The 13084-nt window shown below is 39.8% G+C and overlaps 1 protein-coding gene across 2 annotated transcripts in view; it reads right to left on the bottom strand.

The window, feature by feature from the left end:
- Positions 1 to 4421: 4421 nt before the first annotated feature.
- The window catches only part of GFPT1 (glutamine--fructose-6-phosphate transaminase 1), a 32660-nt gene continuing 23997 nt past the window's right edge, over positions 4422 to 13084 (bottom strand). For both annotated transcript variants that reach the window (XM_063448643.1, XM_063448642.1), the window contains 10 exons: positions 12635 to 12798; positions 12302 to 12397; positions 10694 to 10791; positions 9535 to 9655; positions 8772 to 8929; positions 8486 to 8600; positions 7960 to 8087; positions 6585 to 6752; positions 5968 to 6129; positions 4422 to 5567 (listed from right to left, as the gene is read on the bottom strand). In XM_063448643.1, coding sequence (XP_063304713.1) covers positions 5523 to 5567; positions 5968 to 6129; positions 6585 to 6752; positions 7960 to 8087; positions 8486 to 8600; positions 8772 to 8929; positions 9535 to 9655; positions 10694 to 10791; positions 12302 to 12397; positions 12635 to 12798 — 1255 coding nt within the window. In that variant the 3' untranslated portion in view covers positions 4422 to 5522. The remainder of the gene's footprint in view (positions 5568 to 5967; positions 6130 to 6584; positions 6753 to 7959; positions 8088 to 8485; positions 8601 to 8771; positions 8930 to 9534; positions 9656 to 10693; positions 10792 to 12301; positions 12398 to 12634; positions 12799 to 13084) is intronic.

The raw sequence follows: 13084 nt of genomic DNA on the forward strand, positions 1-13084 counted from the left end.
AGGCCCTTTAAGGGAGAGCAAGAGGACGGTTTGAGAGGTAGAAGTTACTCTTGGAGGCCATAAGCATTCCTAAAAAGATGGGTTTTGATAGACTTCTTAAAGAATTGAAGACTAGGGGAGAGTCTGACAGGGGTATGCAGGCTGCTCCAAGGAAAGGAAAGGAGCCACCCGTGAGAAGTTTTGCAGGCATGAATTTGCAGTAAGGGTGCGAGCAGAGACCGAGAGGGGGCATGCCTATGTATCAGAGAAGAAATGTAAGAGGGGCTAAAGCTTTATAGATATTTTTAAAAAGCCAGTGTAAGGATCGATAGAGGGGTGAGGTGTGAGAGGAGCGACAGAAGAGAAAGATCAGGCTGGCAGCAGCATTCACTACAACCAGCTAATCTACCATATGTCTATAACCCCTCTTAGATGGTGGAGTCTTTTGATATGCTAATGACCATAAGCATTAAAGAAAACCATGGTCTTACCCAAGAGAAACATTTTGTGCATATATTTAGAAAGGAGAAAAGATTGAAAAGGCTGGATTACAACGTATCCACCAACTATATAAAAACGGGGAACTTATACAATTCGAAGAACTTCAGCGAGGTAACCACTTGACCCCAGCGGACTTTTTTCGCTATATCCAGATACGAGACTTCGCTAGGAGACCTTGCATTAAAGCAGCAGCCCAGCGTAAGCTATCTTTCTACGAAAGATTATGTCTAGAGGGCACCACACCCAAGGGCATGGTCACGATCCTATACGCTCACCTTAGCACTGAAACTAAGGAATGGGGCAGATTAAAATACATTGATAAATGGGAAGCAGACTTAGGGGAGGCATTGGAAGGCATAGAGTGGCAGGAGATATGGGAAGCAAACAGAAACGTCTCCATCTGTGTTACGATGCAAGAACAGGCATGGAAGACCATGTTCAGATGGTATTCTACACCGGTGACCCTACACAATATGCGGAAAGTAGATACAGACGACTGTTGGAGGGGATGCGGATTAAGAGGCACTTACATCCACATGTGGTGGGAATGCCCCAAAATACAAGGCTTTTGGAAATCAGTAGAAGGTCTGCTGAAACAAACGTTCGGTAAGCCTTTGGTCATGAACCCGTGGATATACCTACTCAACAGGTCCATCGAGGGTTGGACGAAGAGAGAACAGAAACTGGTACACACGATCACTCTAAGTGCGCGCAGAGCGATAGCCACGGCATGGCTCTCACCCGAGGGACCAGAGTTCCGAGGGGTTATATCCAGGATACGGGAAAGCAGAGTCATGGATGACCTGACCGCTAGATTGAAGGGGATGGCTATATCTTTCCAGAGGACCTGGGAACCATGGGATAACAGTCTGGTGGGCTCCAGTAGCGACTGAAGGGATACGAACGAGTGAATAACTAGGTGCCAGGGCCGCGGGATACTGACGGTGTCCTGGACTCTGTTTACCTTGACCGGCCCTCCCCAGGCCCCCCCCCCCCCCCCCCTTTTTTCTTTCCCTGGCTACACCTGCTTTTTCTCTTTTTCCTTCTCTCCCTATTCTTCTTCTCCTAGTCTTTTCTATTTTCTCCTAATTCAGTCCTATTTCAGGCCTTGATCTGGCCTATATGGGCTTCGGCCCATCAGTATATAGGGGTATATCTCCTTCTTAGGTCTCATTCCTCTTAGTATTTTTCCTTTTTTTTTGTATATTATTTTATCTGTCTCCCGGGCATGTTTCAACAAACGGAGAAACGAGGATGCTTAAAGGTAGACCTGGCGCATAGAGTTAGAGCTCCATATTCAGCTACATAGCCTGGAATAATTATAAAACCCTAGATAGGTGGCGAAGAACGAAGAAACCAAAGAGAGGCTTATTTATATGTACTCTTGTGCACTATATCACTGTAAGATTCTATTCAAAAAGGGCTTCTGCGCTAGCCTAAACATTACTGAAATCTTGCTGCTCATATCTTGGGTAAAAATGAAGAATTAAAAATTAAAAATCCTCGATAGGAGGCAAGTAATGTAGGAAGTATAGAGTGGCTTGTCGGGTGTGCTGATGTTAATCGTTATGGTTGCACTATTATTCTTTGTATTTCGGCTTCTGCGCAAGCCACACAGTTGTATTCCTCTTGCCTTACCTGTCGTGTGCAAAAATAAAGAATGAATAAAAAAAAAGAAAGGAGAAAAGAAACCCTACAAAAATAGTATGAATATGGTTAGCACAGATTAAGCCACTTGGAAGGAATTGTGAAGTCCGCTATATTAGATTATAAAAAATGTGACACATATATGGAATGTAAAAATTGCAACAAATTCATAGCTGCAATAACTAATTCCGTGGCAAGGAGAAAAGAGGAGATGAAATCAAAAAAGTTTCCATTTATATTGATGTTGGTCTGAAACAAAAGTTGTTCCTATAGGTACCCCTCCACCTATACCACTTTTGGGTCAGCTTGGAAACCTGAGATGAATACAGGAGGTACACATCTAATTGATATGTAAATGTTTAGTGTGCTTACTAGCGACCAAGCTCTAATTTTGAGTAAGATGCAATCTTTCCTTGCCAGAGAACTCCCGGGCAAGTTACTTTACCATCATTTTTAAATTGTTGTTGGTGTAAATAATTATATGTTTTTTTTTGTTTTTTTTAAATGCACTGTGACTATTGTTTGTTCATTATAAAAGAATCCTTTAATAAAGTTCTGACTTTGTCTGGTAAAGACTGACGTCACCTGATGAGATCAATTTATTGGTAATTTGAACTCGCATAGACATTGTGTTAAATCATATTTTATGGGTTTTAGTCTAATTTGCTTGGTGGATTAAGGCACCATATTTATAAATTGTCTTGGTGTTGGCAGCGTTATAAAATATACATTTTTATGTTATTATAATTAAGTGTGGGTAGTGTTAAGGGAAATTTTTTTTTTTTATCATTATTTCCGGTCTAGTGAAGATAAATAGTGAATTTTTACCATTTCATCACCAGAACCAAGTCACACGCAAGATTGGAGTAGGGTGCGTTTATGACAATCACATTATGATATTTACTTTCACTTTCATTAGATCCCATACTCAACCAAACAAAATAAAAGAAATACCATATAAAGGGCTGTACATGTTCAAAGTTTATTGTTTCACAGAATCCAGAGGAGAGGTTATTTACTTATAACTCGAATATCTTTGGTCCCCTGTAATGGCTCCTGTGTTAACCTCTTGAGAGTCAAAGACTTTGCCATAAATGCTTGCCTGACCTCAATTCACTCAAGGGGTTAAGAAGAACACAAACATTCTCCATCTCATGGAAACTCAGATTTTTGTTGTTTTTTTTTATTTATACTTTTTTTGGTTACTTTCCAGTTAAAAACATAACATAAAAATAGTCAAACATTTAAACATTATTTTACGCAATATTTTAAAATGAATCAAAAAATATATATACTGATAATGTAAAACAAAACAAAGAAAGAGGTAAATAGTACTGATTTAAACAAAAAAATGGCAAAAACAAAAATAGACAGGTCACATTGTTTTTCTTTGTCGTTACCGATAGTGCATGGTTAGGTCTCGCCTTCATTCATGTGCTTAAGGAGTCTGTCTGTCCTAGAGTATGTTGCGCTCAGCCAAATATAACCACTAAGTCTTTATTTTTACTTGTCAGGAGGGCCTTCCCGATTATTGCAATACAAGTCGAAGACCCCTTTGAAAGTAAATCATTAACAGAAAAAAAAGGTTATTCTGACCCCAAAGATTTAGGAACACATATTTCACTTTGGAGTCATTGTCCTACCGCTGGCACCCACTGAAACCTAGAAGGGGCAGCTTTTCCCTAATCCAGCAGCTGTTAACCCAAGACTTTCTATTAATCCTGTACAGGCTGCTGTAACACATTAGATGCTAACCAGCTGGATGGAAAGAGGTGGGGGGAGGAGGGGACATTTTTCACAGTCACTGCATTCCAGATGTCAGCCTACAACTGGGTCGGCTCACACACACAAATCTCAAATGCAATGTAAACTAAAGGCAAAAGGCAGTTCTCACAGTACAATGCAGACACAAAAATATTTCAGGACAAGAAGGCCAACACATCACCAAGCGCTAGCACACAAATGCCAATCAAATGTTAAATGTTGAAATCCAAAATGATTTTACACTGAATTTCACATTTCTGTCCAAAATAGTCAAAATGAAAACATGGGTTACATTTGAAATTCACTAGGACTTTCCAACAATTTCCATTTTAGTGACTAGCTGGTTGTGAGTTCTGTGCCAGAACTTGGCGAAATCTTTAAAGACGTGTTCAGCTATCCCTATTCCAGATGACATCGATGCTGCCAATTCTGTAATATTGTGATGTATTCTGCTTTTCTAGCAGCCTAAAATATACGCCAGTTTGGGTTAGCAATGCAATATTGAGTAAAAAAAAAAAAAAAGTAAAAAAAAAAAAAATAATAATAAAAATAATACAAATTTAATTTTGCAGCAAAGTGGATTATTATTAACAAAAACAAAATCAAACGAAAATAGGGTTATACAACCTATCAAAGGGGTTCTGCATCACTGCCGACTATTTGTATTATTTTTAACGAAGTATGGGAAGGAGTGCAAAGGCACTCTAAACATTTAGTGCAAGAAGTGATGCATTCAAATAATAATAATAAAAGTAAACGGATCTAGACAAAAGTCTAAATGCTTATTCTGGAATGTATAGTTTGGGCTTTCAAGAAGAAAACTGGACTGAATGCGCCAGAAGAATTGCCAGTTAAACAAAGTACCATGGTCCAGTTCTTATATTCCAAATGACAGCAAGCTACATACACTTAATGGAAAAAAAAAATTGAACAAAAAGCTGGAGACTGCTCCAAATCTAATGCCAACATCCACCCAGTGGAACCACCACCAGAAAAGATGTCCCACATGATCAAGTGATTATGGCGTAAGAATAGAACTGTCTGATCGTTGTGTCATCATATGCATATACACAAAGATGCCAGTACCAGGGCCTTCCTAACATCTTCTCCAATTATTTTAATCTCTTCCAAACTTAAAAAAAAAAAAAAAACTGGGTTATCATAATTAAAAAAAAAATAAAAAATAAAAAAATTCCACACTAAAATATACTCCTAAAGTGCCTTCTGTTTGCCATGACACTCAAAGCCTGCACAAACACGCAGTTAGCAGCGGTCTATGCATACCAGAACGTACAGCATTGCTCAGTTAATGCAGGCATTGTATAGTCAGACATCAGAGATAACATAATAGGAAAAGATGCAAAGTGTCAGTCATGGCACGAAATACAAACATGGTCATTTTGTTTCCAGCAATTCCATGTAAGCTAGTTACATTATTCATGTAGGATTATTTTTAACACGTGCAAGATGCAGCAAAAGTATCTGCCAGAAAACTCAGATACCACACATGGGATGGAAACATAAATACAAAAGTAAAAAATGGGGATAAAAAATAAAAAACAAAAAAAAAACACGAAAAAAATAAACTGTTCAGGTAGAAATAGTGTCTTCTCTGGACTGTGAGTTCCAGCTTATTCCACGGTCACGGATTTGGCCAGGTTTCTTGGACAATCCACCTGATGAAGAGAGGACACAACATAAAAATAGTTTAACATTTTGCTTTAGTAGCAGTGAAAAGGGGGAAAAAAAAACAGGGGAAAAAAGGGCATGTAAGGGAGGGAAATGCAAGGGTCTTCACAGCAAGCTAACAACTAAAGTGAAGTCATAAGATCTGAGCAAAGAAAATTAACTACGGATATTAGGACTGTATGTTGCCATAATCAAGGTTATTTGTGCAAAACCTTACTTACGTGTTCTGTACTGCAAATAAAAATGTGGATTTTAATTATTAGCTAGTTGTTAAAATGTATGCAGCATTGCTACTTCTAACATGGTGGCAAACACACTAAGGAAACATGTGAATCGGGAAATATAGACTTCAACGTATCAAAGGAAGGCGAACATGGGAAAACTTACATCATATCCCCTCAGTACAGCAAGATGGAAGGCCAGGAGCTGGAGAGGAATAACACTCAGGATTCCCTGTAGACAGTCCACTGTGTGTGGCACCTTAATAGTGCGTTTAATGGTGTTGATAGTTTCTGTGTCTGCTTTGTCACAGATCACCACAGGGCGACCCTGGAGAAAAAGCAAACATCATGATTTCCACAGAGAAATGTAAGCAAGACACAATACAAACAGGCCAGACGCAAGACAATACAAACAGGCCAGACGCAAGACAATACAAACAGGCCAGACGCAAGACAATACAAACAGGCCAGACGCAAGACAATACAAACAGGCCAGACGCAAGACACACATAATGCTGAGAAATATGTCAGCACATCCTTCACGCTGCTGTTGGACTACCTTATTATCATTAAATCTAGGTGTCCAGGAGTTGTAGACAAACAGCACAGACACAGATTGCTAGTTGTGTACTGGAGATAAGGAGAGTGTAAAATTCCTGAACAGATTTTCTTAGCATTAACGGTAGCATGGACAGCCAGAGCAATATAATACATACTGAAATTATGCATGAATGGAGAGTACAGGATGCAACATCAAAAGTCTATCATTGATCTAGATTTTACCTGTCGGGCTACCACTTGCTGCAGAGCATTCTGGCACTTGGTGTAGGCATGATCTCGCATGATGATCATAATGACTGGCATAAGTTTGTCCACCAGGGCCAGTGGGCCATGCTTCAATTCCCCTGCCAAGATGCCCTCTGAATGCATATAAGTGATCTCTTTGATTTTCTGGAGAAAAAAATTTAAAATAAATAAAACACTGTTAGCAACCAGGGTGCCCAGAGAAAAGTCAAATAATTTTTTAAATGGAGTCAATGAGAAATAAGACCTGGGTTTAAATGTTTGCCTCATTAATTTACATTTATTGTTTGGCAGTTGTGTACTATATCATCTTAACACCCTTTGCAGCACATGCGACCTTCTTTAATGGTGTCCAAAGGCCAATATAAATTTAAGGAAATTCTCATCATCTGAGAAGCATGAAAAACATTGATTCAAGAGATGTTAACACAATTTGGGAGAGGGAACTCGCATGCCGGTAACAGAATCATGTTTAACCCCTTAAGGACCAAACTTCTGGAATAAAAGGGAATCATGACATGTCACACGTCACGTGTCCTTAAGGGGTTAAACCCATCTATATTAAGGGTTGGCCAAGCAAGGTATGGCTATATTGGGTCACTGAGAATTCATTTGGTTTGCCGGGGACAGGTTGCATTGTTTAAACTAACAGGGTTATTCACTAAGTGGAAAATGTTCACAAATTAAGTTCAAATGGAAAAGCGGAGGCAAAAAAAACCCCAAAACCTGGTCTGAGCTCTAACTAGCCATATTTACTTGCCCATTTTTAATACAGTTTGTCAATCTTGATTTAATTCTAAAAAAAATATTGAAATTTACTAAATAACCCGGTTTATGCTTTGTCCTTATGGCTTGATAGTATTAAAAAATATGCACAGATTAATGTGCACAGCATTTAAAGCAGTTCTGATGCATCTAAGGAAAATTTGAAGTGTTACAGGCCACTGATAATGGATCAAGCAAAAAAAAAAAAAACAATACATTTAACCCTTTATAACCGATTATATTTTATGCCATTATCTCAATGACTACAGGTTTGTATTCCTAATGCTATATTGTTCCTTTAAGGTGTTAAATCATTTGATTAACCCCTTAAGGACCAAACTTCTGGAATAAAAGGGAATCATGACATGCCACACATGTCATGTGTCCTTAAGGGGTTAAAGAAATAAACTGAAGACACTGGGATGCACCAAACACCAAAATAAGAAAGGGTCAATTAGAACATGGTGTAATAAGACTTCTCTTATTAGTGGAAGCATAGTCCTGTACCGGCAATTGTAGAGGTGGCAGTGGAAATAAAAAGAAAGAAAGAAAAAAAGAAATACAAGCAAAAACCCTCCTCTTTTCTTACCAAAGCTCCTTCCAGGCAGGTTGCATAGTGATATCCACGACCCATAATCAGCACCGATTTCTGTTGATAGAGTTCTTCTGCCAGCTTCTGAATCTCATCGTCCAGACTCAGCACCTCCTTAATGTTGTCTGCAGTAGAAGAGAAGCATAATGTTACCATTAACCAAACGAAGAGGAACCACTGGTTAAAGGAGTGCAAGATTGGGTCGAACCAATACCCATGGACTCCCATTAAACCATTGTTTATTATATTATTCAATTATTATGATAAGAATTGCTTGTAATTAGAGCAAGTATTTCAATGCTGTGCAACAAAGAACCTTTTTAGTTCTCATGCTTTGTTTTTGCTGAATGCAACTGAATGAGGCCTTAATACACCATTCACTATAGAATGTACCCAATATATGTTAATTATTCGTTCTAAGGTTAAAGCGAATAGTTGCATTGAGAAATGGTCTGTCTCACAGTCTGTCACACATGCACAGAGGTGCAGAGCATTTCCTACATTGCCAAAATAAGTCTCTTACCGGGTAAGACCTTCAGACCCTGCATAATTTGTTTGCGTCTGCCCTGCATGGATATGCGGTCATCACACACCAGTAATGCAAACATCACCAGAGCTACAAACTGGCTTGTGTATGCCTAGACAGATGGAAGAGATAAAACCGTGATCAGCATCATTAATGTTAATACAGAACAAAATGCATTAAATCGGAGAAAAAGAGAACAAATACACAAAGAGAAAAAGAGAATAAACACAAAGAAATAAAAAGTAAACCTGAAAAAAAACAAAAAACAAAAAAAAAGACTCACTTTGGTGCTCGCCACACCAATCTCAGGCCCTGCATTGATATGGACCCCGCAGTCCGTCTCCCGAGAGATGGAGCTTCCCACGGTATTTGTAATTCCCACTGTCAGAGCACCCCTCTCTTTGCAGTACCTTAAGGCAAGCAGTGTGTCGGCTGTCTCCCCTGTAAGAGAATTAGAGTAGAGTAATTAGCTGTAGCATAAAATATCCACTTAAACACATAAAAGATCCTAAATTCACGCCTACATATGAAACCGCTCTGTATATTTCACTAGGCATCCCTCAACCACAAAGGTAATGAACATTAATGGATCAGTAGTGCTGTAAATAATAACTTCTAAGGGACACTGCACAAAGAAATGACCACAGTTTTTTGTTTATGTTATTGTATACATGCTAGAAATCATACATTTGTTTTTGTTTGTTTTGTTTACATCAGAAACATACAGCACATCTTAGGGCTCTTATTGAATCCCAGTGACATCCTCAATACTGAACTGGAGATCTCTCTGCCAATTCTGGTCTTCATAGGTTTCTATGGGAGGGCTGCATGGTCTTAAAAACTCATCTACATTCACTTCGGAATCTTACAGAAGTACATGCTTGTGGAAAACAATGAAAGAACGTTTTCCACAAGTTAATGGAAGCGGTCAGTGGCAATGCACAAGAGCATGTATTTATCATTTTCAATTCAGTGTGAAGTCACTATATATTGCAAGACTGTGCTTCTCGTTGATTTTAACAAAGCAGAATCCTGGATTGACTCACCTGACTGGCTGATAAAGAAGCATACATCATCTCTGAAAACAGGTGTTTTCCTGTCCAAAAAGTCACTAGCAAGTTCCACCATAACTGGCAGCTCCGTTAGTTCTTCCAAAATCTGGCGCGTCTGCAAGGAAAGACAGCGTTGCCATTAGTCGAGAAACAGAACAAATAATTCAGTTGAAGTACCAGTAATTCATTGATTTTTCATGTCAAATCACTAGCATTTTTAAAATGCATATCTAAAAAAAAGAAATACTAACAAATTAATAAAATGTGGAAGACACAGAAACAAATGGACTAGAATTCTTGTTTTCCTGGCACTATAGTGTTAATAGGTCCTCCCCAACCTCATGGCCCCCCTCCCGCCGGGCTCTAGGGGAAGGAAGATGTTAAACGCATACCTTTCTCCCTCGGCGCTGGGGACTCTCCTCCTTCTTCTGACGTCTTTGGGTGAATGCACATGCGCTGCAAGAGCCGCACAAAGAGTCAGTTCATAGGAAAGCATTTGTCAATGCTTTCCTATGGACGCTGGCGTCTTCTCACTGTGAAAATCGCAGTGAGAAGCGCGGAAGCGCCTGTCAATGAGACAGCCACTAGAGCCTGGATTAACCCATATGTAAACATAGCAATTTCACTGAAACTGCTATGTTTACAGCAGGCAGGGTTAACCCTAGATGGACCTGGCACCCAGACCACTTCACTTCACTAAGCTGAAGTGGTCTGGGTGCCTATAGTGGTCCTTTAAGAATAGATTGTCCAGCTAAATAAATCAGTGCAGGGTGAAAGCTAACTGCAAGAAAGGTGGGGGCTGCCAAACACAGATTTTTAACGAGGATAAGTGCAAAACACACTGAGCAGGGTTTATTCAACCTGGGAATTATAATGGATATGGATTGAATCACTGCATTCCTATGTGATCAGTGCCACTAATGCCTACTCGGTGCCCTGGAAGCGCCCCTAGTGGCTGTCAGTAAGATTGCAATTAGGGTTGGATTTAACCCGGCAAAGTAAACATTACAGTTTCTTTAAAAAAAAATAAAAAATTTTACCCAAAAGTTGCTTGGGTGACTTTAAATTTTAAATGTAAATTGATATAAAGCATGTATTCATAGACTGGATAATACAAATAATGGTGTTTCTACAAATAGCATTCAATACTTACAGCAACTCCTGCATGATAACTTGTTCCACAAGCAATAAGAATCAAACGCCGACATCTTTGAATTTCTTTCAGATGATCCTTCAGTCCTCCCAAAGTCACTGTAAATTGCAAGATAAACACCATAATAGAAAAGTTAGTCAAGTGCTACTAAAGGTAAGAAAATGCTGCAGCATATCTCAAAGTAGGGATGCACCGAAATTCCGGCAGCTGAAATTTTCAGCCGAAAACAGGTCAAATTTGCCGAATTTTTTTTTTAAAAGTTTTTTTTTTTATATAAATTTTTTTATTTTTGTAGTGCATAGTTTAACAGACATGCTTGCATTAACAATTCAGATGATCATATATCACAATGAAAGATAGTAATGTTAACATGAAAAGTCAAGAATACTGCACTAGGGACGGAGGGAGGGAACACTATGGAACGGGGGGGGGAAGAAAAGAACACTATGGGACAGGGCAGGGGGGAGAAAAGAAAACTATGGGACAGGTAAAGGGGGAGAAGAGAACACTATGGGGGGGAGAACACTATGAGACGGAGGGGGGGGAGAACACTATGAGACGGAGGGGGGGGAGAACACTATGGGACGGAGGGGGGGGAGAACACTATGGGACGGAGGGGGGGGGAGAACACTATGGGACGGGTGGGGGGGAGAACACTATGGGACGGTGGGGGGGAGAACACTATGGGACGGTGGGGGGGAGAACACTATGGGACGGTGGGGGGGAGAACACTATGGGACGGTGGGGGGGAGAACACTATGGGACGGTGGGGGGGAGAACACTATGGGACGGTGGGGGGGAGAACACTATGGGACGGTGGGGGGGAGAACACTATGGGACGGTGGGGGGGAGAACACTATGGGACGGTGGGGGGAACAACACTATGGGACGGTGGGGGGAACAACACTATGGGACGGTGGGGGGGAACAACACTATGGGACGGGGGGGAAGAACACTGGGACAGGGGAGGGGAGAAGAGAACACTATGGGACGGGGGGGGGACAATATGGGACTGGGGAAGAGGGGGGAAAGAACACTAAAAAAGAGGGATGGGAGAGAGGAACATTAAGGGGGAGGACCACTAAAAGAAGGGAGAAGGGAAGTTCATAGTCGATTAAATTCATTAAAAAGTCTAATAATACAATTATAGGAAAAAAAAATAACTTTTTAAAAATCATTAAGGGGGGGGGGGGGGGGGAAGTCATTTTCGGTTTCAGTTTTCGGCCAAGGGCATCCTGAATTTTCCGTTTCGGCGCATCCCTATCTCAAAGATATATAGAGAAGACATTTTGAAGCTGCATTTTATACAAAACTTAAACAGGGCTATTCACTTAAGTGAGAATTCAAAGTGAATTTCAGATTTAAGTCCAAAATAGCTGAACTGGAAAAATGATCTAAGTCAGTTTTGCTTCCAGCTCTGCTACCTTGGCCTTCATTTAGAATTCACTTGGAATTCTCACTTCCGTGAGTAACCCTGAAAGTCATATTTTGAAGAAACTGATGTAAGGCACTATCAGAGTCATAAGGGAAGAAACCACCAATTTATATACAGGCCTGGTGTCCACAGATTGGTGGCTTCCCAATTTTGGGGCATGGCTGACAGGTTACCTGTGAGATCATCAAAATTCACTCTGCCTCTCATTGTGTTCACCACAGATTCTGGCTGCTCAAAGATTTCTTTCTGCATGAAGGAGCTGAAGTTACCTGTAAGTAGTAATAGATAACATTAATTGTAATTTGATTTGGTTATGTGCTGGCATGCTATACAAGTGTTCACCACACTTTCTCAAAACAATTGTTTATGTTTTAACGTTTATACCGTTTCAGAGTCTACCATTCAACAAAGTAAATATGGTTCACTTCATACAGAATTAGAGAACATGCCCTTTTCATATAAAGTTATTCTGTGAATATAGAAACAAATCTTGCGTTAGCACTCACCCTTCATAATCTGCTGAAGTTCCATCTGTAAAGTCTGAATGGCCCGTGCAGGATGATCACCAACATTTCGCTTAATTCGATGAATAGAAAGTCTTCCATTTACTACTGCGGCTACATCATCATCCTCTAGGTAGATGACCCGGTTTGTGTGCTCAATGACGGCACTGTAACATGGAACAGGTCAAAATCAGCCAGCTGTGTTTCTCAGGATTCCAAAATCAGAAATAAAAATTTGATGTCTAGTGCCTTATAGACTATTCAAATAAATGTAAGTGTACATGCCAGTATGAGATGGCACTATACATTCTTGCACATAGTGTAATAGCCTGCAATGAAGTCAGTGTGTTTTGGTTTTATAAAATAACATTGTAAAATATTGCATTTGTATTTGAGATAATGTACCTACACATTGCACAGTAATAAAAACTATTCGAAAAGTGAGCCTATCAG

The sequence above is a fragment of the Pelobates fuscus genome, chromosome 3, assembly GCF_036172605.1.
Source record: "Pelobates fuscus isolate aPelFus1 chromosome 3, aPelFus1.pri, whole genome shotgun sequence".
Lineage (NCBI taxonomy): Eukaryota > Metazoa > Chordata > Amphibia > Anura > Pelobatidae > Pelobates > Pelobates fuscus.